The 27,776-nt window shown below is 35.2% G+C and overlaps 1 protein-coding gene and 1 long non-coding RNA gene across 2 annotated transcripts in view; one reads left to right on the top strand and one right to left on the bottom strand.

Annotated features, from left to right (window-relative positions):
* LOC140148787 (uncharacterized) overlaps positions 1-27,776 on the bottom strand; it is a 66,391-nt gene that overhangs the window by 14,779 nt on the left and 23,836 nt on the right. Inside the window, exon 3 of the mRNA XM_072170861.1 lies at positions 16,179-16,305. Coding sequence (XP_072026962.1) covers positions 16,179-16,305 — 127 coding nt within the window. The remainder of the gene's footprint in view (positions 1-16,178; positions 16,306-27,776) is intronic.
* LOC140148790 (uncharacterized) lies at positions 18,914-20,711 on the top strand. The gene is made up of 2 exons (XR_011858520.1): positions 18,914-19,079; positions 20,090-20,711. It is a non-coding gene; the product is annotated as an uncharacterized lncRNA (long non-coding RNA).

Here is a 27,776-nt window from a genome sequence, read left to right as displayed (position 1 = left end):
GGATCACAAAATACTCCTTTAAAAAGGAAGCAGCAAACACAAAAAATATTCTAAAATCATTATAAACGTGTTATAAACACATTTTGGTTATATTCAAAACGTTTTCATAACACTAAAATGTTGGGTTATGATATTATTAAGTTCATTACAATGTTTTTAATACGTTTTATATAAAAAATAAAAACACTACAACACATTTTTTTAAATTTCAAAATGTTATTGAAAAATACTGATTTTTAATGTCATTACAACATTTTATATCCTTTATTTAACCCGACAATAAAACGTTGTGCTTGCTGGGTAAAGCACAGGCAAATGGCATAAAGCAGGCATCACTTTAAAGGAAGCCCGCAGTCATCCAGTATGTTGTGATTGTGTCAGTTACATTGTATGTCTGTCTGAAGGAGAACAGATTTTAAACACTCCCACACACTGTGTTATGTTACAGCTTTGCTTTTGCATTCACTATGAACCACAATAGCCTCATCCCAATGGCATAGTTCAATAACCACAATTGAACAACCAGAGTGCAAAATTTGACCTCATGTTGCAGAGTATGAGTTAAATTTTCAAAGGTCATTCAATGTATGTGCAAATGTATTGGGGTTAAAGAACTACGTCGTGATAGATGAGCATGTTGTGGATCCTAGTGATTGAGGTAAGGAACCAAACCAAAAGATCAGCAACATTCTATTAATGAAACTAGCTCACCCCTTCCTCCTTCCTTCCTTGTCTAAAATATAATTATAAAAATTTGTTATCCGCATCACTATTTGACCCTTCTTTTTATGAACAAAATTCATTTTTTTGACTTTCTCCAATACAAAACTAGTTTTGCTTATAGGATGTCATGCGTTCCCTATTTATATATATCTGTAATGCAATATTCACTTAATCCCAATCTAGATCCAGCACTCTCAGATCCTGCAGTGAGGGGTGGGCATTAAAAGAAAGAAAAATCTCATGTCCATAACCTTAGAACTACTGACTACTACTGAGCCCATTATTTTTAACGATGACTACAGGGGGGGTATTGCAACCCCCTAATTTTCAATTGAATACCTGAGTGGAAGAAGGGCCCAACTCCATCAAAACTGTTTTTGAGATATTAAGAAAAAACTTAATATTTGGAAAAGTTTTATAGACAGAATGTTTTCATCTTCAGGGGACCTTTGAATACATGATGATACAATATTGCATACATTCGAAATTATATATGATGTTTCCATGGCAATGATACAGGTCTTAATATGAGCTGGAGTTGGGCCCTTCTTCCACTAATATACTGCAAGTGCCAGTTCCGCAAGTAGATGTGCTATAAATGTCTACAGAAATTTGGTAATTATCCATTAATTGCACAAGTAGAAGCATGTAATATGTTAGCAAGAAAGTTTATTGCAATGAAAAGCAGATTTCATGTATGAACAAAATTCCTCTTCAACCCAATATTTGTGGAAGAAAGGCCCAACTCCATGGAGTTGGGCCTTTCTTCCATGAAAACCATGATTAAATGCACATGGAAGACTATTTAGAGAGTGGATTCTGGCTCATCTTTCACACACAAGGAAGAACAGTCTGCTGGCAATAAAATGCTGGGTCTAACTTATTTTTGTAAAAAATTGGAGTTGGGCCCTTCTTCCACTCAGGTATTCAATTTTAAATGTTATATATACTGTTATATTTGGTACCAATGTATAACTATGGGTCTCCTCTATCCAGTGATACCAAAATAAGTACAAACATTCCCCACATAATGTCACTATGACGTCATAATATGTGAGCGTGCCCATGCAAATTTGGGAAATTCTGACTATGAACATGCAATTTTCTCCTAAATATAAAAGGCAATGACTAAAGCAAAAACTAACTAACAATTAAATGTCAGTAGCTCTTGGAATAATTCTACAACAGCAAAATGAAAATCATTGATTTTACTGTAGAAACCAATGGTGGGCCTCACCAACACCCCATCTATGATCATCTTTGATAGCTGGTCCTACCCCCGAGTAAGGTTCTGGGGTAAAAAATTTATCACTAAAATGAGGATGGATCTACGATTAGCTTTGGTCGTTCGGGTGTAAACAAGCGCATTTTTTAAAGATGGATAAAAAATCGTACTCATAGTTCTAGGTTTAAACACCCACACCTTTATGGGCTATCTTCAGTAGATAGCAATACCACTGGATGCTAGCAACATATGAAAATACCTCATACAGCAATACTGAAATCTAGAACACATCCCTTCTTTTAGAATGAAAATTGTCTGAGAGCAAAAATAGCCATTAAAGTACATTTGGAATTTTGAAACTTTTGAAGCATTCAAATTTTTCCCCATTTCACCATGTTCCCTATTATAATTGTGACACCCTGTAGTAACAACAGAGCATAGCAGTGTTAAACATATTCAAGGGCCACTATAGCATAACTTTGAAGGTATAGCTTGATTTGAATAACAGGGACTATAAGTACAAGTTTTATGGCAACATTAAAATCTAGAATCCCTCCTTATTGTCACCATTAACTGGAGTGAAATTCTTCAGACACAAAACTCCATGCGGATACAAAATATTATAATCATGAACTGAAATCTACAAATTTCCCGCTTTTGCTCTATTAACTTTTCAGTGAAACCTTGCAGCAACATATATTAAAGTGTTATCAGGGATGTGATCACAGCATTAAATCTCTGAAATTCTTGAACAAAAGATGCAAATACAAGCGCCATACAACACCATTAAAAAAACTAAAAGCCGTCCCTTGTTTCACACCATTAACTGGAGTGTAAGCTTCTGGCAACAAACGGAAGAGATAATATTATTGCATCTTTTGGATTACTGTCATAATTGTGAACAACACAGGATTCATATTGCAGTAAAGTATCGCCGGTGGTGGTGTGAAAATAGGAGCGGCATGCATACACTTGTATTGTGTTGTGGCATGATATGGGAGCAATATATACATACTTGTATTGTGTCACAAGACAATCTCTCATCAAACTAACGTTACAGAAGTATTTTGTGATCCTTGCATCCTCTTTTTATGGCCTTTTTGCTGTAGATATCCAGGAAAAAAGCTTATTCCCAAAATTTCAGTTGATTCTGATTTTACCTTTGCGAGTTAAGCATGATTATGTGTATTACACTACTCCGCACCACTGTGTTGTCATTTTGTTCTGGTATACCAGAATGTAATTCAAATTTGACGACATTTTTGCTAAACAATTTAATCTGCAAGAAATTTTTTTGTACATAAACATTATGTAGCCAGAGGATTCCAATGGTATAAAAATCTCATTTATTTTGAGAAAAGTGGGGGAATGAGGCTGTGGATCACCAAATGCCCCTTTAACATTTCTCCCAAGTATTTGAAAAAAAAAAAAAGGATGGGGGATGTTTGTGTAATTCATGCCTTTTTAAGAAACCAAATATTTTTTACCAAAAACCAAATATAAATATGCTGTACCGGATTAATATCAAGTTTCACACAGATGTTCCCGCTCCCTCAAACACTCTTTTAATACAAAACAATGTGTGTGACTGTACCTGTGGCTTTCATTTCTATTTTCATTTTATGGGAACCTGGCACGTAATCATCAAAAAAGGACTATCCCGAATGTAGATAAGATAGTATCGCAGTATCACCATCTGTTGAAGACGCTAGTCGAGCTTGCGAAAACAGGTGTGCGGAAAAATAGTGTAGTGTTGAAGTTTTATCATTTTATCTACTAACTACGTTTTAATATCCACTTGTACCATAGCTAAAAATTAGTTTGCAAACAGTTACAACTTGAATTATTTGGTTTGTAATTAAGGTGGCCCCCACAACAAAGATTTGTGAATAACAAAGGTTTGTAAATACAAATAATATGCAAATAAGTAAATTAATATTTATAAAAATGTTAAAAAACATGATACAACACAAGAGGTGATCATAGTCTATCACCCTACCAAGTTAGAAGAGTGGAGTAATCGCATTTAGGTAGAATATGCAAATAAAGTCATTAATATTAATATACAAATAACACAACACAAACTATACAACACACAAGGCCACTATACCCTATCACCCTACTAAGATTGAAGTTGATCGGTTATTGCACTGAAGCTGCACAGTGGATTAATGATTTTGCATCTGCCCAGCCAGCCAGAGAAACGGCCAGTTGGAAAGCTAATGATCTGCGCCAATACCATATGCAGCCCCACACAGTTGTGGGGGCCAAAAATGATAGGGAATAGTTCACTGCATTGTTTTATTCAGTTACTATCTGATTTTTTTAAAACTTTCAATTCTCAAGCCAACCCCACAAAACAATCCACATCACTAAATCATACAATGGGTAGGAAGTAGGGATATAAACCCCAGCTATCGCCGGGAGCTATCGATATTAAGGTTAGCAACTATTTTAAACTGTTGTGATTTGGTAGTTCACAGCATCTTGCAAATGGTAGTGAGCTTTGGCAAACATTACACTGATCATTTCATAGCGAGTATGTAGAAGAATTCAAATATCACAGATATACTTTTGTAGGTCCTGTGGTTCTTGAGTTATGTTGTAAAGAGGGCTGAAACAACAACACTCTTGTAAAACGTACATAACTCATTAACAGCAATAAATCAAGCAAGTATATGATTTGATGAATGTACTTTTGCAAAACATCAAAGTGTTATTTTTCAATAATATTTTGCTTTAGATTATGAAAATCAATTTTTTGGCTGCTTCGACCAACAATTACATGTACCTTGTCTACCCTTAATCATCACTTTTACTTTTAATTCTCTGCGTGCTAGCCATATAGGCTTCAACATAAAAGTTTGAGATATTTTTTCTCAAAATATCAAGAGCTATCTTAAGAACCACTGAACCAATACTTAATAAGGCTTGTTTGTACTCATTTGAATGTATTTTACATGCTGATTCCAAATATAGTCATAAAATTTACCATTGTGAAATTTTTGAATTTTTACCAAAAAAATTGAAACTTGTCATCTGCAGTCGAGACCTACCACCGGAGAGAGTTAATTCGACATTGCAAATTTTTCTTTCATTTCAAAAGACAACATCCGACTCCATTATCTGGTTGGACATTCCAACCAAGTACAAATTATTATCCGTTTCGTATTTGGTGACTTCAATCAGTTAATGCAAAAAATATTTCTGCTGCATTTATTTCTGAAAATTTTCCCATTACATATCTGTATTTTTGTCTTTTAAACCCACTACCAGACAAGCTCAAACTTGCTCGCACATTAGTCTCTTCAAGGTGCTTGACCATATTGACAGCTGCATCACCACACCTCATCAAAAATACAGATTTGGTATTAGGTGATACCTCATATGCTTCTTACAATCCCAGTGAAAATTTAGGCCTGGAATTATTTGGTATGATGAACACAAACATGGTACTTTGGTGGTTACCATTCTGGAAGTTATGTATGTTTTTCTCTGGGCCACTAGGATACAAAAATGTATACATTTTTACCTCTATAATCTAAAACACTGAAGTAATAGTGCTCAGAATTTGGAATACTAATGATTGTGCGATGGGCTTCATTAGGGCTGCACAACATAGGCTTTTTTAGTAGTCGACTAATCGCCACCCAAATAGTTGTGACTATGTCTATTGGGGACTATCAAAGGTCAAAATTTGCTTGAAGTTCAAGCTTACCTTTTTTTTTATTCAGAATACACTTCAAAACATACACTTACCCTTTACTTAGTTCTAACAGGCAATAAAAGTAATAGGTAAAGTTATAACTAACTTTCACAAAGATTTTCAAGGTTGTAGCAGAAGTTCTTAGACAATTTTCAACACTTTTAGCACATGTCTTTACTTCAATTTTGTTGCTTGTTGAATAGTCGCTAATTGGTAATCATTAGTCCTAGTTGTGACTATCACCAAATAGTTGGGACTTTGACTATTGGCGACTTAGTTGTGCAGGCCTAGGCTTCATTATGAGGTAAAAAACACAAATGTGTTGCAGTCAGACCACAATCTGGTCATACACCTTTAAAAATAAACCTGCATAAAATAATGCACTATTAAAGGAAGCAACTTAAAATGTTCTGCTGTCTGGGAACTTAATGACAAGTGCTGAAAATTTTCTGTGAAATAACTGAAATAGGCCTATGTGCGCGTAGCGGACATCACGAGCGCGAAATCCTAACGGCCGGGGTCCAGATGTTTAGATGTTCTCTCGTGCAATCTGAGCCTTATTTTGGAACAGTTTTCTATAAAAATTTACATCCTTTTTCACAAAAACACACAACTTAAAATTTCAAAGTATTACTGTCAAAACTCAAAACAATTTTTCATTTATTTTTAACATTTTTTTAGAAGTATTTTGCAACTTTGAAGAACCACTGGACCTATTCTGAAGGGTTAGGATTATTCACAGATAATTTGAAAAAAAAATGGAAAAAAATTACGAAAAAATTACAGTTTGTTATCCTTAATATGCAAACCATTAACTTGTGTTTACCTCTTCATCTATCACATATTATAACTGCATGGAAAACCAATGCATCTATATAAATAAAAGGAAGGTTGCCCATCTTGTGCGCGAGTGTTCTCCGAATTGCCTAGACTTTCGGCTTTGATTTAGTGGTATATTGATCAGGTACATATTGCCATTTTTCCATCGGACATTCGTTTTTGCAAAAATTGATGGTAACTAAGAGAATAACATAAAAAACTGTCATGTTGCTATGCAAAATCGCATGCAGTGGCATTGTGGGTAATAAGGACAGTGTGAACCGCGTAATAATATTTCCATTAAAAAACCATGCGCAGAGCAACATTGCCCTGTTTTCTGCCAACTGCGAGGTGGCCAAGAAATGATTCAGGCTATCTAGATGCACAACATCGCGTACTTTAAGAATGATCTTACGAGCTTTTCGCCCCTACGCAGAGCTACGCATCCCATTTTCCGCCACTGCACCGAAGTTGGCAGCCAAGAGATTAAGGCTACGTCGCGTGAATTTTATTATTTATTCTAGCCCTATGATATGAATCGCCGTTTAGTTTTACAGCCAAATTCATACGGAGATTGAGGAATATACGGGGAACGCATTGCACTTTATTTGGTTGAAAACTGTCAAGACCAAGAATTGGCCTCAAAATCAGTGAAAATATGGTTAAAACCGGAGTTTTTCCCGGGATTTTTTGTTGTCAAAACTCAGTGGTAGCGCGTACCGTAAATTAACCGCAGCAGCGTTGGCGTTAGTACGTCGGCGTATTGAGCAATGTGACGCCTGACGCACGGGTGCATAATATGCACAGACCAACTTTCCGTGCCAGAGAAATAGAAAAGAAAGGAGGACAAAACTGAAAAGGTAGGCCTATGGATGGGTCGGGTTGTGGATTATATGCATGGTACTGGATTCGGTTAAGAGATTACCCGCCAAGATGATAAAAAATCGTGAGGATACGAGAGGAAAGAAGGAAGCTAAAAATGAATAAATAAATAAATAAATAAATAAATAAATAAATAAATAAATAAATAAATAAATAACTAACTCATGTAAAAAAACTAAAATAATGAGAATAGAATTAAATAGATAAAATTCAAACGGAAATCACAAGCTAAGCAGGAAATATGAAAATGGGAATAAAATGTAGAAAAAGTCAAAACTAAAAGGAGAAATGTAAGAAATGGTAGATTTATAAAATAATGCATGGGAACGGGGCTCAATAAATGAATAACATGGAAACGGAAATCACAAGCTAAGCAGCATGGGAACAAAATAGACCTATGCAAAAGAAACTGAAGAGAAAGAAAGGAGCTAAATGAATTTTTAAAAAAAGGAAAAAAAAGAAAAAGACAAAAAAGGTACGGGTAGGCCTATTATACGGGTTATATAGTTACAGTAACTAAATGAAACGGGAGCAAACTAAAGAGGGAAAGAAAGAAACTAATCAGGAAAATTAAGGGGAAAAAAGAAGTTAAAATTAGAAACTAATCAGGAAAAATAAGAAAAATAAATAACAACTGAAGGAAACGGGAAATCACAAGCTAAGCATGAAAGCAGCTAATAAAAATGAAGCTATAAAGGGAAACGTATAAGAAAGGATAGATTTAGTAAATAATGGGAATAGGGTTAGGCCTAGACAGATAAATAACATGGAAACGGAAAATTACAAGCTAAATAGCATTTTGTTTTAATGGAAACAAACTAGGCCCGTGTAGAAGAAACTGAAAAGAAAATGGAAATGCAAGAAGGGACAGGTTTAGAAAAATAAAATTTACCTTTCAATGATTCTACCTTTTCAGTAATTCCTCCTGTTTTAGTGATCGCTCCCATTTACTCATCTAGCGGGGACCCGCGCGAAGCGCGGGTATCCCGCTAGTCTATAATATGTGATAGATGAAGAAATAAACATTAGTTAATGGTTTGCTTACAGGATAACAAACTGTAATTTTTTCGTAATTTTTTCTGATTTCTTTTTTTCTTTTTTTTAAATTAACTGTGAATGATCCTGAAGTTTCATCATAGGTCCAGTGGTTCTCCAAGGTCGCCGAAAACTTGGGGAAAAAAAAAAAAAAATCTTTTTTTTTTTTTTTTTTTTTTTTTGCAATTTTTTTTTCTGTGACCTATGTGACCTTTCTGGGAACGCCGTTCCCGCGTTCCCGCGGTTTTTGGAGGCCTGATTACTTCTTGTCAAACAATTCATTCGGGAGTACAAGTTTTAAACTTGGCATTTAGAAAATAGGTTTATCCTCTTTATATTTGCACAACTACTTCAGCACAGTATAAGAATTTGTAAGCACATCATAATATAGCATGTCAATCAACTAATATTTGCAATGAAAATATCACTTCCTTCTTTCACTTTCATGCTTCTTGGTATAAGTTTGGGTCACAAATTTATTAAAATTGGTGCTTTTTCAAAATATTCAACAAAAAATAAAAAATTGTTTTTTAGCAAACTTTTTCAAGAAATGGGTAAATTTAACATAATTCTAATAAAAAAACCCACTGAAAACTAGTATATTCCCATATTCATTCTAAGAAATAATAGGTTCTAAAAAGGTTCTAAAGTTGTCCTCTCAGGAGAACCCTTGGAGGTTCTCTGGAGAACCAAAAGTGGTTCCAAAACTGTCGAAATATGGCCCCAAAAATGTGATACAGAACAATTTTTGGTTCTTTAGAGAACCTTTAAGGGTTCTCTAAAATTAAAGAACCTTTTTGAGAGGTTTAAGAGGGAGGGTTCTCCTGAGAGGACAAAAGAGCTTCTATTTAGAACCTTTATTTCTTAGAGTGTTCTGGGGTCTCTTTTTTTTTTTTTTTTTATATTCGTAAGGTACCGGTACATGTTTGGCACATATCCCTACCCAATCCCTCCCTGGGGCTTTGAAGTGTAAATTGACACTCACTTGAAATTGTTCCTACCATTCATGTTGTAAGCTACACAAAATATAAAGATGATAAAGGATGTGCTAGGTTCATTATCACAACCACCCCAGGATGTGTGAAAAAGGAATTTCAGCAGATCATGCTATGTTTTGGGTTGATTTTGCAATCTTCTTTTACAGAAGTGTGACATTTAAAAAGATGTTTTGGCACAACATTTGTAGAATATTGCCCCAAATGTAACACTTTCTGAAACAGATGGTTATACCTTGTGTGTCATATTACAACAGATGCAAATAAGAGGCTGTATATCATGCATATGGGATGGCTGCTTCTTTCGAGTTTCAAATGAGTTCATCATTGCAAGCAGGGGGCCTTGGGCCAAAAGCCTGTGAAAATTCTTGCAGACCCGCTAACACGCTATCCTGTCGGCCCATGAGGCTCCACAATATTTAGTTACCCAAGTCACCAAGGCGGACTCAATACTGACTCCAACATCATCCTTCCCTGATACTTGGTGTTACCTGTTGTTGATTTGGGAGGGTGAGGTGGCTGAGCGGTTAAGGTGTTGTGCTGTCGGCCGGGAAAATGCATTCGGCGAGAGTTCTAGCCTTGGCTTCCCTTAGGTGAAAATTCTCTTTGTCTCCCAAAATGTTTTTATAAGGTCGGGAATCCTGCAATTATGTTTAGATACCTTGCAGAATATAATTGCAGAATTTCTTCTCACCCCATACACTGCTTAGCATGTGCAGATGTTGGTATCGAGTAGGTAGTGTGTGTATGCAACATCTTGTGGTCCGAAAGTCACACATGCAGTTGGTCCCATGCACAGGAAGAGTCATCCCTGTGAAGTGTCAGAGCTATTTGAAAAGAGGAGGGGACAATCCCTGGTTCTGATATCTGCAATAAATCCTAGGTTCCAGGATAAAAGTCTGTGCAGTAATACTCAAAAATTAAGGTACAGCATGCATAGGAAGAAGTCTTATAAAGTGTCGCACAATATGGACCAGAATAACATTCAAACCGTTTAAAATGTAATTATGTCTCAATTATACATTTGAGTTCGGGCATGTGAAAAATTGATGATGGCCTGTAAATTTTCAGAGCTGACAGTCCTATACCATCACACTTGAAGAAGAACATATCATTGCAAGAAATATTGTTGTCAAGCATATATTGCAGTAAGAAAATTTTCCAAAGAGCAGCAATTGGTTTGAAAATTTCTCTACAATTCATATGGATTTGATTACAGTTTAAGGGGGAAATGAGAAAACGAAAAAGTATTTAATCAGCCATGCCCGACTTCCCTCGATCTATCTTGGCAAATTTCTCTGCACACATAATAAAATGAAACTAGCAGAGAGTGCAAGCAAACATTCATCATGTGGCATCAATTCTAGGCAGGCAACTAGAAATCGACTACTCAGTGCCAGAAGTGGGTAAGTACAATAGCTGCCCTGTGAACATTTGACAATTTACAGACAATATAATGTACTCATATCATTGTACATATATGGCATCTACACAAAGCAGCTATTGTACTTACCCACTTCTGTCGTTGAGTAGTCGAACTGCAAAGATGATAAGCCACTTTGGGGCTATTTCTTCCCATAATTTTCAAAATCCAGTTTCACCTGGCATACCCACATTATAATAAAAAGCATGCAGCCGTGCACTCCTATGTAATGTATACTTTTTAGTTCAATGTGCTGCAATGCTTCATTTCATGACAAAAGCATAATAAATGCCCATGGTTCCATCAACGGCCTCATCCCCACTTTTTTGTTATCAAAAGTGAGATTTTAGTATCAGTGGGACAAAATGCTGAGATTTGGGTATCATTGGAATTATTTTTTCTTATATCAAAAGGGATGGAAATACCAGCACAAAATTTCCCAGGTGAGAATAATTGGACTATCGTCCTTTAAGACATCCCCCCCAACCTCATACATATTCCCAGATGCATTTATAATATGTTTTTCAGACTTTTACAAATTAAGCGTACTTAATCCTGGGAAAGTGGATCAGATGTCCGAAGTATTAGAGTAAGGACGAAGTACTACAGTAAGTAAAAACTTACCGGTATTGGTTTTGTCAAGCAAATATACCAATTGATTCGATGTACAAACCTGATGAATTTATTCACTCAACTCCTTTACCTTTACCTTATAAAGATTATGAAAACATTTTGAAAAAACCTACAACAACATTTTCAAAATGTTGCCAAAATGTTATTGTAAAAATATTACTGTCAGCATTAAAATAACATAACATAAGAATGTTTTGCAGAAAGTTTTATATAACTTGGCCTGGCATTCAACATTTTTCTGACAACCATTTCTAAACTTTTACAAATTTTTCGAAAACGTTTTGCATTTACTGGGTACAGATACCACAAATCACTATGGACCACAAGAGCCTCATCCCAATGGCATAGTCCAATAACCTCGATTACATAATCATAGTGCAAAATTTGACATCAAGTTGCAGAGTATGAGTTTTTGTACCCAAATCTTCAAAGGTCATTCAATGGATGTACAAATGTATGGGGTTAAAGAACTGTGTCTCAAATAGATGAGCATGTTGTGGATCCTTGTGAATACACATCAATCTTAATCAATCTGGATTTGGATTCTGGTTTCAATCCCCCATGGATTTGTATTGTTCAATAGTCCTTGTAGTACTGCAATTCATCCATGGATATATCCGCAACTCAATTGAGTAGCTTGACGTTGATCAGTCGCGGAGCTGAAACAAAATCTTAGCTCGTCTGGAAAGGTTAATTGTCTTGATGCAGTAACTTGCCTGCTACCAATTTCACCACGGAAAATTTGCCTCACTTTCAAAATTATGTTAAATTGAAAATTGCATTGTACGCATAACATTGAATCAATAATATGCCTGTTAGTACTTTTAAATGCTTTTTTTTTGCATATAGATTTCAAATAATGCAGAATTCCAAGTCGTTTTGATAATTTTACAAATTTTGTATTGCCTTTTCAGTTTGATCAGTATTGTTCATACACAAGTAGCACACTTGTCTGGGTTAATTGTCTTTGAGGGACAGACAGAGATGAAACAATGTATATTATGGGGTCTATATTGAAAACAAAGCAGTCGGATGAACTGTGTGCTAAATCCACTTAGCTATCGGAAATCCAATTACAAGGAAAATGGCTTACGGCATCAGGAGATAAAGATTGACATTTATACCACTATTGTGCATTTTATACAGTATGCCTGTTTCCCATGGCCCATTGAGTACACAGATTGCAATGCTTTGCGTTTGTTATATTATTTTCTTTTATAAAATGAACAGTGGTGACACCTAGATTTTGCCTGAGAGGGGGTAAAGTGAAATCTAGGAGGGGGCAAATATCTAAAAGCTTGACAAATTCTCAATTATTTCCCTCTAAGTGCAATTTTTTAAAACTTTTGGGGAGCAACCGGGGATAGGAGATGGGAAAATTAAATTTTTTATAGTCTATATATCTACCTCGAGTCACTGGCACTCGCTTTGAAGTTCAGCATGTTCTGTGTTGCTCAGCGTTACTTGATGCGTGTACATACATTTATGTGCGCGATCAACATGCTGCATATGTACATTGTACAGGCAAGAAACCATGCTAAGCCAACGCAGCACACGCTGAACTTCAGAACTAGCGATGGTGACTCGAGGTAGATATATAGACTATAGGAGGTATTGCCTTCAACAACATAGTACTATATTTGACAAATAAATTACGCCATGAGGGGGCGCTTGTTGTAATGACTTTTTTGTTACAGTTGGATTGCCCTTGACTTCAATGTCAATCCTCCCCTATTTGGCATCAAAATTGTCATCATCTTTTAAATGAAAAATTTGGTAAAAAACCAGGAAAACAGCAGTATTGACAAAGTTGAAACTCCCATTCAAATACATGTAACTAATTTTTCTACTTTGAAGTATAGAGAAGAATTACACAGATTCATGTATTAACTAGAATTACGCAGTTCGTAATCAAGGTGGCCCCCACACAAAGGTGTGTAAATAACAAAGGTTTGTTAAAATAAAAGTAATATGCAATATGCAAATTAGCTCATTAATATTCATAAATATGCAAATAACATGCCACAAAACTATACAGCACATTAGGCCAGGGGTCCCAAAATGTCTTACGTTGTCTAGCGGGCTATGTTAATACATCTACGACACTATCAAAGGTGCCAAAATCAACATTTTCATTATCTGTAAGATCCTCCAGATGACCACTGAATAGGCCTTTAATTACCTGTTGTTGATTTGCAAGTCTGAATCATAGAAAATGTCACAGAATTGTGGACCAGTGTAACATTAACCCTAACACCCATAAAAAACATTCAAACAGTTTTGTATTTATTATATTGATTAGTAAAGTTCATTAAAATAACTTGTTTAGCTACAAATGCATAATATTAATAAATAAGCCATGAGTAAGTTAATTTTAATTTCATCATTAAAATGACAAACTTTGCAGTTTTCACATACGTCAGCCTAGAAATGTGTTTGGTTTCCCCCTTTCTAGGAAAGTGGCTTCCAAACCTGAACATCTTTGTTATCAATCATCTTATAAATAACTGTTAATCAAAAATAACCTTACATTATATTCAGTTTTTGGAACAAAAACAAGGACAACAGTCATATTAATACCCCACCCCCACCCCCACCCCCACCCCAACAGCATCCCCCATTCAATTACATGTAACTAATTTGTCTACTCAAGTCTTTGATACATGCTTAACCACTAGCAGGCTATGTTAGAACATCTACAACTTCTACAAGACTAAAAAAGGTGCAAAAATCGAAATTTTCATTATCTGTAAGATCCTCCAGATGACCACTCTATAGGCCTTTAATTACCTGTTGTTGATTTGCAAGTCTGAATTCACAAATGTCACAAAATTGTGGACCAGTGTAACATTAAACCTTCAGGTTTGCAAAAATTGACTAGCTTTAATTCAAACAGTTTTGTATTTATTATAAAACTAGCTTTATATTATATTGACTAGCTTCAATTCAAACAGTTTTGTATTTAATATTAACTAGTAAAGTTCATTAAAATAACTTGTTTAGCTTCAAATGGATAATTAATGAATAAGCCATGAATATGAATGTTAATGGCATCATTAAAATGACAAACTTTGCAGTTTTCACATACGTCAGACTAGAAATGTGTTTGGTTTCCTCCCCCCTTCTAGGAACTTATTTCAAAAGTGGCCTCCAAACCAAAAACATTCTTGTTTTCTTAGATGAATACCTGTCAATAACCTTCCAATATATTCAGTTGGTGTAAAAGTGATGATTCCACGCAAGCAGTGACATTGTTATTTTTTTAAATTAGTTGTGGTGAAAAGCTAAAAATATATTTTTATTGTCCTACAGAAACAACATATTTTTTTTAAACCACAGTCACTTAGCAACATATCGTGGTGACATAATGACATTTTTCATGTTTTACGTCTAGGCCTACATGATCTATCGGGAAAATGACAACCCGATATATATCAGCAACAGCGACTTTTACAATGATTGATAAGTGCATGATTGCTACCAGTTTTTGATCACCCAATGATACATATCTCCTAATCCATCTGACTTTATGATAAGATCATTTCTTAAACCAAATAAAACTACTTTTTATGACTCCCGCACTCAGGCAGGCCTAACAAGCGCAATCACATAATATTTTGCTTGGAACAAGTCAGCATTCCGCTCCGTTGTTCCACTAAAATAATGGTAACTCCTGTGTTCTATCAAGCAATGGATACACAGTTGGATCTCAAAACAATTTGTTTATTCTCTAATAATCATCTTATTTTATTACTTCATTTATTTTTGACCTACATATTAGAAATAATTTCATTTAGGGCTGTACATACATACCAGGCCTCTATAGATATTTGTTTTAATTTTGGGGCTACTTTTGACCCCCCCGCCCAGTAATTTAACTTTCGGGGCTAAATACCATAAATCCCAATTTACTTTGAATCACAAGCCTCAAAATAGCTTCCTTTCAGGGGGCTACCTTCTTTCAAAAATCACCCCAATAATTTAAGTTTTGAGGGCTATTTATTGGCATTTTCGGGGGAAAATTGCCCTTAGCCCCCGTCTATTTTGAGCGCTGGTAGTGATACATACCCTGTACACATTCCTTTCAAAGGAAGTATTTGAAAATGTTTGATCAAGTAATAAATAATAATCAAAACAAGACACTATACTTTGTGTGGGATCTCTGTTAAGGTTAACCAAAATTGTGATTTGCGTGGGATCTGTTGTTTGCCAATGCAAAGATCAAGACATAATAATAACTTGTTTTTTCTCTTCAATGTGCTATTGAAACAGTCTTATGGTATCCTCTCTTTAATGTCATATCTGTTTATCGCATCCACTGCCTGCGGCATTTAACCCACGCTTATTATATAATGGGTGAAACAGGCCAATTAGGCAATTTCATGCTCATGCTTGCAATTAGATGAACAGAGAATCGCATTAAAGCCGAGTTTTGAATCTGATCAACAACTTGCATTTTTGATCTTAATCACATCTAAGAAATCACAGCAGAGATGTAAGTGGGTAATATATCCATGTCCTGTGTTACATGTATCGACCTGGCCTTTTGACAGGTGGCTCAGTGCTTGTGTTTAATATGGTACAGGAAACATGGGGGTCGGGAAAGTTAAATTAACACGCAAATCTAAAATTTACCTAAAAGTTTGGCAATATTTGCCCAAATTGATAGTCAATGATTTTTTCTCCCGTGGGGAGGGGGGCAAAGTTCATACATATTTAAATATCAGTAATATTTACCTTAGTTGTAGTGACAGTCGGCTGGGTACTTGCTCTGGGTTCTGTTAATAGTTCTGTCTCCCAGTCCTCACCTTCTTGTGGATCAAAACTATACAATGGCATCAACTGGTGTCTTAATTTGTCCAATCTGGAAGAATAGGAAACAGCAGATTAGTCCAAAGGGTCAAAGCCTCTAAAGTTATGGTTTAGAGCATTTTAGGTTAGGATTAGCATTAGGGTTAGTGCCCGGGGTTAGTGTTATGGTTAGAGTTAGGATTAAAGTTTGGGTTTTGTTTAGGAATAGGGCTTTTTGTTCCATTAACCACCCATGCCCCTATAAGCGCCCACCCAACGACTTTACAACAAGCAAAATGTGATTATTATCAACCGCCGGCCCATCCAGTGCTGTCAAAATGTTTCCTTGAAGCTTAGGGGAGAAAAAAATGGCTAAAATTACCCTAAAATTTCTTTTGCAAACATATTTTCTAAAATGCTCAGCCAAAATTAATCAATTTGGGTGATTTTGCATAATTTTAGCCAAATTTAAAAAAAATTCTCCAAATTGCAAATTCTGGGTCAGTTGGGACCGTAGAAAGAAACTGTAGAACATGGTGGGGTTTTTTGTCGCCTTGGGGACTTTGATCAAATTCAGGCTCATTGATATTATAAACTATCAGTCATATTTGGCATGTGAAACTAGGGGGAAAATTAATGTCAAAGCTTAACATATCTTGTATTTTGGGGTTTTTTTTATAACAAAAAATAAATCTCATTTCATCTTTGATATTCTCATATTACTTGTATTAGTCATATGTGACACGATCAAGGGAAATGAGTCAGATGTCGCTAATATTGATTTTGAGATATTGGCAAAGAAAGTGTTAAGGGGTACTACACACCCTGTGGTAAATTTGTGACTATTTTTGCATTTTCTCAAAAATAACAACACACTGGTAACAAAAGTTATGTATATTATTGGGGCAAGGAATCCAATTACTACACTGAAATGTCAGTGACTCAAGACAAGCGGTTCAGTATATATGATGGGAAATGAGGTACATCCTAGCGGTACCTCATTTCTTATCATAAATAACGAACCGCTTGTCTTGGGTCACTGAAATTCCATTGTATACATAACTTTTGTTACCAGTGTGTTATTAGTTTTTGAGAAAATGCAAAAATAGACACAAATTTATCGATGGGTGTAGTACCCCTTAACATTCTTCTTCTTTTTTTTTTTTATTGTTTTCAGCGATTGATAAATTGATGTAACTTTGCAAAGAAAAGTCGTATCAACATGGGGTTTTCAGTTTCTGAAAGCTCTAAATGTCGTCTTTAGAAACCTATGTAGAACTCATTTTCGACCAGGGTCGACATGTGACTCATTCCCCTTGATCATGTCACATATATATTGATGTTGTTAGTCAGTGGAATGGGCTATTCCAGATAAAACATGCACCCCCCCTATAGAGGGCAACGGAAATCCAGATTTTTTGGTGGTCTCTGGGGCTCGGAATTCCAGCCAATTCTACAATATGCTTGTCAAATTCCAGCCTATTCTGCCTATGCTTGGCGCAAAATTTCCAGATTTTTCCACCGTTTTGTTAGTCTGAAGGCATAGAGGGTTTTGGAATTCCAGGTTTATTGTGTTTATCCTTCGTTGGATTTCCAGACTTTTTTGCCTCTGGTCAACAAAATAATCCATATTTTTGTCCATTGAGGTGCTGGAATTCCAGATCGTTTTGTTAGTAATTTGCCGGGATTTCCAGTCTTTTGTGCAAATAGATATCAGGAATTCCATTCTCTAATTTGTCATTATGTATGTACATATGGGAGGGTGTGTGTGTGTGTGGGGGGGGGGGTGTTTTCTCCCATCCCATACAAGTTGAGTTCACAATACTTGGCGCCTCCAGTTGGTGGTGGGTACTAGTTATAGTCATCATGATTGACAGCCCAAGTTACTATGACAACCAATTTTGTTGTTGAGTAGGCCCTAATTATTAACTAAGGGAAAGAAAAAGAGCAAGGTACACCAACTTGACGTGAAACAAGTCGCAGGGTGGCAAATCAGACCCCTCCCATGCTCAGACAGTCGACAGATATGTTGTGACAAAATTTATGATTTGCATCTTCCTTTTGGTCTATAGTTTACCCCAGTTTGGCCCATTTAGTATTACAATGCCAAATTGCTGCGCCTCTCGGTAGGCCTATTCTGTGAGTAAATCTGCGAGACGTCCCCTTGGAAATTCTTTTTTTTTTCTTCTCGAACTTGAATACGAATCTCAAAAATGAGAGTTATAATTCCACCCTTTCTGAAATCATAAATAATATGAGTGCTAGGGCAGCTCCTCGTTGTAAAAGGCCTATGCATCTCCATCTTCCTTTGGCACATGTTGTCCTCAATTTTGTTCATTCTAGCATTGAAATTGCAATTTTTTTTCGCGCGGTTTTGTCTTGATGTTCTTTTAGTAGCAAATCAGTGGGACTATTTGGAAATTTTGCCCACTTGTTCGGTGATTCCGGTACCATCCACCTTTGAATTTTAGCATTGAAATAGCAACTCTGGGGTAAGCTTGGAAAAAACTTGGGTTACAGTTGTGGGGAGGGGTGTCTTCTATCTGAAGGGCCGCCACTAGAGGTGGCAATCATGTTGCCTTGCCCATGGACCATCAAAAGGTAAATCCAGCCATATACCAGCGATACCAGCAAAATTTATTTTGCCCCCCCAAGCAAATGCACTAATTAGTATTATGTACAGTCAGTGTGCAGCAATCGTGCTCACAGCGCTGACCTCGCATTTTCTAAACCGCGATCGTAGGATGTCAACCCTGTGAAATACGTCATAGGAAAGGTCTGCCCTATGTCAAATATATTTCGAGGCTATTTCCGGGTTGGTATGCAGAGCTGCGACAAAATGGCGAGGTAAGTTGAAATGTCCAGATTCTTACGAGTATTTTAAGTCCAAATTTGATGAGTTTCGGTGATCGTAAAGTGATGAAATATTGGTTGGAAGTTTCGGGTGGGTTTGAAGAATTGTGTGACATGAGTAGTTTGTAACTATCCGTTTGACCGGGTCAAGAAATTGACGTTAATTTCGGTGTGTTTTTGTTGTAGTTGAGAGATGAAGCTTTTGTTTGATACCAAAATCATTGGGGACCGACAAGTTCCAATAATAAAAATCCGCCGACGAAAATTACCATTTTTCCGGGCCATTTTATACAATTCAATCGGCACTTGCGTACGATTTAACATGGTATTCCCAGATTATACACTGTATATGACGTGTTTTATAAATTTAATTCAGCTCTCAGTAATGACAGCTCAGGTCAGGAAACTGGTTAAAATTTTGAATTCATCAACTTTTATTTATGGAATCCGAATCTCAAACTATCATGAAGAAATATAGCCTATAATGGATGGATAAATGCATTCATCGTCTCCAACATTGCAACAACAATCAATGACAACAAACGTAACTAGACATGCTAGATCTCTCTTACAATTCATGAATATTGATTGCGGTATCGGTCTCTGATGTATAAATGTCGATCTCAGTCTCGGACCTCAAAAATCGGTGGTCCCAAGTGTTTTTTAAGTTCGAAACCTGTAGAGACGTCGATACGATTTTGTTGGACATTGCATATTTTTAACTCACAATAATATTAATATGCACCCAACTTAATGTGTACTGTACTGCCAACTATCATGAAACAACAGTGGCAGCAAGGGATTTTTTTTTTGAGGGGGGGGGGGGGTAAAGTGATTTTTTTGGGGGGGTCAAATAAAAAAATTTGCAAAAGAATTGCCGCAAAATTGGAAATTTTTGTAAAATCCTCTCCGAAAAAGTCTTCTAAGAATGATGAATCCGATTTTGTTTTTTGTTTTTATGGGGCTCTAGTATTAATACCTGATATCTTCATTTTTTATTACAGGTGCTCGCCAGATTAGTGGGCTCTGCAAGTTGTTATCGTTGGGGACTCGCTCACCAAATACTTAGATTATGGACATGTTTGATATTTACAAAGACGCAGTTGACTGGTCGTACATGTCACTCCATTCTACATGTACAAGCAAGGAGAAATGGTTCAAGCAGATGGCTATTGAATATGATATAGGAATAGGAATTTAGCCAGATATTATTTCTTCATGTCGGATCAAACGCATTAAATTCCGAATTTGTTTCTCGAACTGTCGCAGAATTTACAGAGTTGTGTTCCACAATTAACTTTATACAAGTACCCTGATACTCTTAAAGCTTCTCATTAACAATGTCATCCACAGATGCATGCAGTTCTACTGTTCTGACTTGGACAATTAATGCATCCATAAAATTACTTGACATTCAAATGCAGAATGTTTGTGCAGGCCTGGGCACAAATTATTACTTCACGCTTGCAAGTGAAACACTTTGAAAGCCAGACTGTTCGAACATGATCTGCTTCATCTGAACAGAGATGAGGGGAACTATAATTTACAGAACAAGTTGCTGATGAAATCCTGCGGTGTTGCAGCATCAGGGATTACCGTGTATACCCCTCGGTTTATGTGTCCTCCTTTGACAAGGCAGAAATGTGCAACAAAAAAAGCCAGAAAAAGACGGTGTTATTTGCAGCTAATAATTATTTAATCATTATTATTTATAATACTAATTAGGCCTAAAAATTGTTTGATTGGCGTAGCCCAACCTACCCTAAAAGTAGGCCTTGCCCTATTTTTTATGTTACACCAATCAAACAATTTTTAGGCCTGATGCCCTTTTTTTTCTATTTAATAAAAAAGAAAAATATAACAAACTTGGAATTTTCATGTGTATAATTTTTGTTGTATGATTCATTCATCCGTATTGACTAGCAGTATACGAATAGAATTACTGAATCCCACAAAAAATATTATTCCCACAAAAAAAATATATATATTCTCACAGAAAAATAACTTAAACCAGAAAAAATATTCTGGGATTAATGGTTTTTTTTCTGGAAAAATATTTTTCCTGGATAAATACTTTTTCGAGCAAAATGTTTTTCCAGGATAAATATTTTTTTGGGATGAATATTTTTCTGGGAAAAATATTTTGTTCTGGGAAAACTTTTTTGTAAGAAAACCAATTTTTCTGGGAGTAACATTTTTCTGGGAAAATATTGGCCCTCGGGCGACAAAAAAAGAAAACTCTGTTCTACGAAAAAATTCCTGTACAAATGAATGCCGACCCAAATTTCAGGATTTTTTTTTTGTATTTTCTCAAATTGCAATTTATTTACAGATTTTAGTCATTTTTTGGGACATTAAAAACCCCGAAAAAAAACACCCCAAAACAACCGACCGACCCTACTTGAAAGGTCCGTCTGCCCGTAGAACAGGGTTTCTTTTTTTCGTTGCCTCGTGTTAATTTTGGCCCAAAGTATATAATGGATTTTCTGTTTTTGTTTGTGTTTTTGTTTTTATTTTTTTTGCTGAGGGGGGGGGGGGGAATAAAAAAAAATGAACCCAGCCCTCTTGCCCTCCCCCACCATAGGCTGCTCCCTTTTGACCTTTCAAAAATTTATCTGGAAAAAATATTTTTCCTGGATAAATACTTTTTCGAGCAAAGTGTTTTTCTGTGATAAATATTTTTTTGGAATAAATATTTTTTTCTGAGAAAATATTTTGTTCTGGGAAAAGTATTTTTTTCTGGGAAAAATATTTTTCTGGGATTAATATTTTTCTGGGAAAATATTGACCCTCATGGTAATTTTGGCCCAAAGTAATGGATTTTCTGTTGTTTTTTTATTTTTATTTTTTTGGCTAACGGGAGAAGGGGGGAATAAAAAATTTGACCAAGCCCTCTTGCCCTCCCCCACCATAGGCTACCCCTTTTGACCTTTCAAAAATTGCCCCTTCTAACCCCAGCCCCCCCCCCCAGCTCTTAGTATTGTCACACATGTTATTATAAGTTTTAAAATATTATTTATTTTATTTATCCCTTTTTAAAGGGATTTTTATTATTTTACGTGCCACGTGATTATAACCAGCCAATCACTGCGCGTGATTTAGCCCAGTCAAGGTCATGATTTCTGATCAAAACAAACGCGATGATCGGCGGTCTGACAGTCCGGTCTCAAAATGAAAAGTACAAATTATATCTATCCGTTTGACCAGGTAAAATATCTTCATGATATCGGAGTTGAATTTTTCAATGCAAAAGATTACAAATTATGTATTTTGTCAAGTGATATCAAGGACCGGCATTCTGAAAATCAGATATTTGCGTTAAATTTCGTGAGAAAATATCCAAAACCATACTAAATTTTTTACCAAAAAACATTGCGTATATTTCCAACAATGCAATATATTTTGCATGAATCTATGCATATGGATAGATAATATCATCCCTATCCTGGCATATAATGAGCAAATTTCCATCGATTTATGATTCTAAACATTAAAAACGAAGTTTTCCTGGGCCAACTTTTCAGGGTCAAACTCTGCTTCGTAACAGCGTGAGTACTTCCGGGTCAATGGTGTGGGTTAGAAAAGCAACGTAATTGCGTGTGCCTGCATACTGACTGTGTAGGAGCAGAGAAAATCTCTGGTACATCATAGGTGTGATAATGGGGTACACTGCCCATTCAACAAGTTCAACAAATAAAGTCAATACTATTACGTAATAATTGATAGTGCACACATACACACAAGGAAAGTCAATAATTGTAGTTCTTGGTCATGCAGTAGCCCTATACCTGTCATCTGTTGAAAATTTACTGATATTCTAGGATAGCTGATTTGGGTTAAGCTCAAGAAACTGTATTAAAAACAAATCAACCCATCATGGCTTTGGGTTTTAGTAACAGGTTTACTTTCCGGGATTGATTGATTTTCAATGATGGATACAAATTTTAAGTTTAGCATCAGTTTTTGTTATTTAGTTAAGTTTTATAAAATGTTACAAAATAAAATAAATTTAATAATAATACATAAAATAGTATTAAACTCTGACAAAGGCTACGAAAAACCCCTTCTCTATGGGCCCAACCGAGTGTTTTTGAGAATGAAAAAAATGTGTATTTTGCTTAAATCATAGAAAATATGTTTGTAAAAATATTTCAGATTTTGGTGATATTTTAGGGTAATTTCAAGTTAGCCTCCCTCTAGTCAAACAAGCACAAAAAACACCTGACCCTACTTGAAGTAGAAAGGTCCACCTGTAGAACAGGGTGGTTTTTTTTCGTCGCCTAAAATAGTTTTAGATTAAATAACATGACACAAAAAAACAGAAATTTTGACAATAATAGGTTTTTTTCTGATCAAATATAAATTTTGACCAAATTGTCAGCAAATTCATATAGCGATGAAATACAAAGATTACACATAAATATAAAATTTGAAAGAGGGACTCTAAATATACATTTAAAAATCCAAAAGCATATAAAATCAAGAAGTGCATTATTATTAAAATTAATTTATATTAAATGATGCTCCCCGCCTAAAAAAACTGACATTGGTTTTGTTTTTACATGTTTTGCATCTGGAAAATGTCTCATTACACACGTCATACGAATTCGTCTCTAGCTCTATGGATTGTCTGAAATTGATAACATTTGAAAGAGGGATAAATGAATCCAATATCATATTAAAATTCTCATCAATATTAACTGTATATATACTAGCTAAAACTACTGTTCTTTGAATGGTACAAAATGCAGATGTTCAATCAAATACCTACATGTTATGTATTGGCAATGTATAAAACAAATAAATATCACATCATTCATTTGTTTCCCAATTTCAAAACAAGTTATGTTTTAGAAAAGGAAAACAAAACATCATCAAAAAATAAATCACATTTTTGACCAAACACCTTTTTGACCAAAAACACCTTCCAAACCAAACATCACATTTTTGACCAAAAATCAAATTATTGACCAAAAATCACATTTTAGACCAAAAACTAAGTTTTTGACCCAAATCATATTTTTGATCAAAAATCACATTTTAAGCCAAAATATTACAATGTAGTAAACCAAAAATCACAGTAAAAAGGGAAATGATTTTGCTCTGCTGTTTATTAAAATTTTGCACAATACCGGAGTAAACGTGGTACTCAATCAAGTTGAGTAAAATTTATCTTGCTAGAAGGGTTGTGCCCTAGCTTTTTACCATCCAAAAGAGTATGATTTTACCCCAGGTTGAGTTTTTAAGAGTGTACAATTGTGCTAATTTATTTACGGTAATCTTTTGATAAATGATGAGTGATTTTTACTTTCAAGTGATGCAAATAAGACTACACAACTGGTTTAAATTCTATTTTTTTTTAATGTCATGTCCCTAATGATAATTGATATAGGTCCTAAATTATTTTAGTTAAAATGTTAAAAGGGCATTTCGTGATCTACAGCCTCATCCCCTCACTTTTCTCAAAAAAGTTGAGATTTTTATACCACCGGATACCTCTGGCTACATAATGTTTATGTACCAAATATTTCTTGCAGATTAATTCCGTTTAGCAAAAATATCGCCTAATTTGAATTTCGTTCTGGTACCAGAACGAAATTACAACATATAAATCATGCATAACTCGCAAACGCAAAATCGGAATCAACTGAAATTTTGGGAATAAGCTTTTTTCGTGGATATCTACTGAAAAATGTCATAAAAAGACTATGCTATAAGATCACGTAATCCTACTATGCATAATGCACATTAATTTGCTGGTTTGGGGAAATTGGTTATTTTTGCTGCCAAGGTTGGTTAATTCTACATCCTTGGTATTTGAGTTACGATAAATTACGGGATATTTTATATACTGGTACTTGTGAAAAATATAATGGAGACTGGAACATAATACGCCAAAATAATATTTATATAAATTATTGATCAAGTTTCAGCTTGTATGGAATTTGTCCTTAAAATGTCAGAATTCTGCACCCATGACTGCAGAAATAAAAATTCCCCAAAACTTTTCAGTTCATTTTACTATTTGATGCATAATCCAATAACATTTAAACTCTTGGTTGTGAAAAAAAAACACCTGGACTGTTGATCTTGTGCCATGTCGGCCATGATTTTTGGCAAATTCTAAAAGCATGATTTCAATGCAGTGCCTCGGTTTGAAAAAAATAATTTTAATGTTATTGACATATAAAGTGCCATTTCATAAGAAACCCCTTTTATTTGACACTTTCACAATATGCATGTATGAAAAGGTAAATATGCGGTACTTGTGTTAATTTTGCTCCTAATTGGCATTTTTGGACTTAGTTATTTTAGTTCAGTTCCAATGACCGGTCACAATGGGACAGTTTGAAAATTTATAATTCGAAATGTATTTGTCCGATTCTTCTGTTGATGAGCTCTATCCAGAAAACAATCGTTTGCAACAACAGGGGCAATATTGTATATGAATATGTACTAGAAGTCAGTCCCACATCTTCTTTTTTGGATATTACAAAACATGTACTCTCTCAAAAGCAAGCTTGAGAACAACTTATAAAAACTACTTGGAAAACATAAATCCAGTTAGGCCTATATTCTATGGCTTCATGTTATAAAATAAATAACAGTAACCAAATTGATTTGGGATGTGGATTTTGTTCAATCTTAAAAATAATACAATATCAGATATCATCCCTTTAATCAGCGTATTATAAATTTGATGGAATTTAAATACATACATGTATGCCATTGGGTTTTGTGTAGGGGGTGGAGGAAAAAAGCTTTGAATGTCATTAAAATATTAAAATACCCTGCATCTCTTTTCTACTAGGCTTTATTTAACTTAGCTCATTATTATTATCGTTTTGCTTTTGTAAAGCCTACAATGTTCTTAGCACGCCTAAAATTCCCCTACATGCTGAGTAAACAAAAAAAAGGTTGAATAACACATGGAGATTAAAAAAACGTTAGTAACAAAATCAAATGAAACTGGTAACTTACAGTACATGTAACCAGTGGCGGCGCCACGGGGGGGGGCATGGGGGGCAAATGCCCCCCCAGTCAGAAGTCTTGCCCCCCTGTTGCCCCCCCAGAAAAACCAAAAATTACGAAAAATTCCACTTTTTATGCGGTAATTTTTTGCATAAAATGTGTTGATTTTGCCCCCTGAAATTCACTTTGCCCCCTAATGCCCCCGAAAAAAAATTTCTTGGTGCCGCCACTGCATGTAACAGAACAAGATCTTGTTCATGGTTGTTTGTTTAACCATGGATAAAGATAATTATGCTCTTCAAACACATTAAAGGTTCCATGACTTGGCAAACAAAGTTATATGTGAATATAATACATGCACAGTCTTCACAGTCACACCAGGCTATGTACACCCAGTGGATCTGAGGGGTTCTGCTTGATCAGCAGAAGAGATTTTACACGTATTTCTCCATCTTTTGGTATTACAGTAAATCTATCATTTGCTGCATATTTTGCTCAAATTTGTATGTACTTTTTACATGACTGTAATTGCCCAAGGCTATCTGAAATACCATGTAAAGGACTAAGCCTGTTCGAAGTAAAATTTAGAGTTTTTATAATGAAACTGGGATCCCTAAAGCCCGCCCTAAAGCTCCACAGTTAAGCGGCTAAGTCGGTTTTTTACTTTTTACCTCATTTATTTTCGCTTAGTTAAAACTGAGACTAGTAAACCTGAGACTGTTGGTCTACTAGTCTCAGGTTAAAATGATCAGAAGACCCCCTTGACAGATAAAGTGTTACTAGGCCTAGTAGTAGTAATATTATGTAATCATAGTAATTTTTGACAAAAAAGAAGAACAAAATTAAAATTTTACCAAAATCATACATTATGTCTTTTATCATCAATCTCCAAAATAGGAAAGATAAGACATTAGTGGTCTATGGTAAAACCAAATTTATCGAACGTAATCAAAACAATAAAATAATTATTTGGCCACTTTTCTAAAACAACAACAACAAACAAACATTTGATTGTCCCTGCCCCTTTGAGGGATTCTGATTTTCGCCAGCTAAGAGCTGGCTATCTAATTCGGAGATCGTCTTTGTTTGCTAAAGAGATTACGGGGTACTAGCATTGGTTTGAATTACTTAGCGGAACTTTTTATGGTGAAAATATATGTAAGACCTGTTATTCGATTTGTAAGAAAAAGAAAGTATGTTTTGCCGTTTCAACGAATGAAAACGAGTGAGAATTTCAAAAGTTATGGTTTGAAGGAAATATAACATTAAAAGTTATATGCCAGGCCAATATTAAAAGTTTCCACAGCATATCAACGAAAGAAAATGATAGTATCCTTGTTATCAGGCGTTCTTAGATTTACATTTGCAGACCTCCTGGAGATCAGCACAGCATGAGATGTGAGTGTATTGACCCTATTGATAACATGATTAAAACGTTTATGGACCTAAAAGTCAAAGTCAAAATATCCTATATCCTGTATCGTTTTATGAATAAAAATGACTCAAAATGTTATTTATGAAATAATTGATATCTTAAACATCAGTTTTGTCTTTTCAACAGGAAAAATTCGATGTAATTTCAGGGCCTATTTTTGATATGGGTACAATTGATATACATGTAGAAAATGCAATGCGACCACACCTGGAACATGATGGATCATAAAAAAGAGTGATCCTAAAAATGCCTTCCACCCAAACTAATTACAAGACCTCTTCTGC

This window comes from Amphiura filiformis, chromosome 3 (genome assembly GCF_039555335.1).
Source record: "Amphiura filiformis chromosome 3, Afil_fr2py, whole genome shotgun sequence".
NCBI classification, from domain to species: domain Eukaryota; kingdom Metazoa; phylum Echinodermata; class Ophiuroidea; order Amphilepidida; family Amphiuridae; genus Amphiura; species Amphiura filiformis.
Note: the sequence above shows the minus strand (reverse complement) of the source record. Positions and strands in the feature narration are given on the sequence as shown.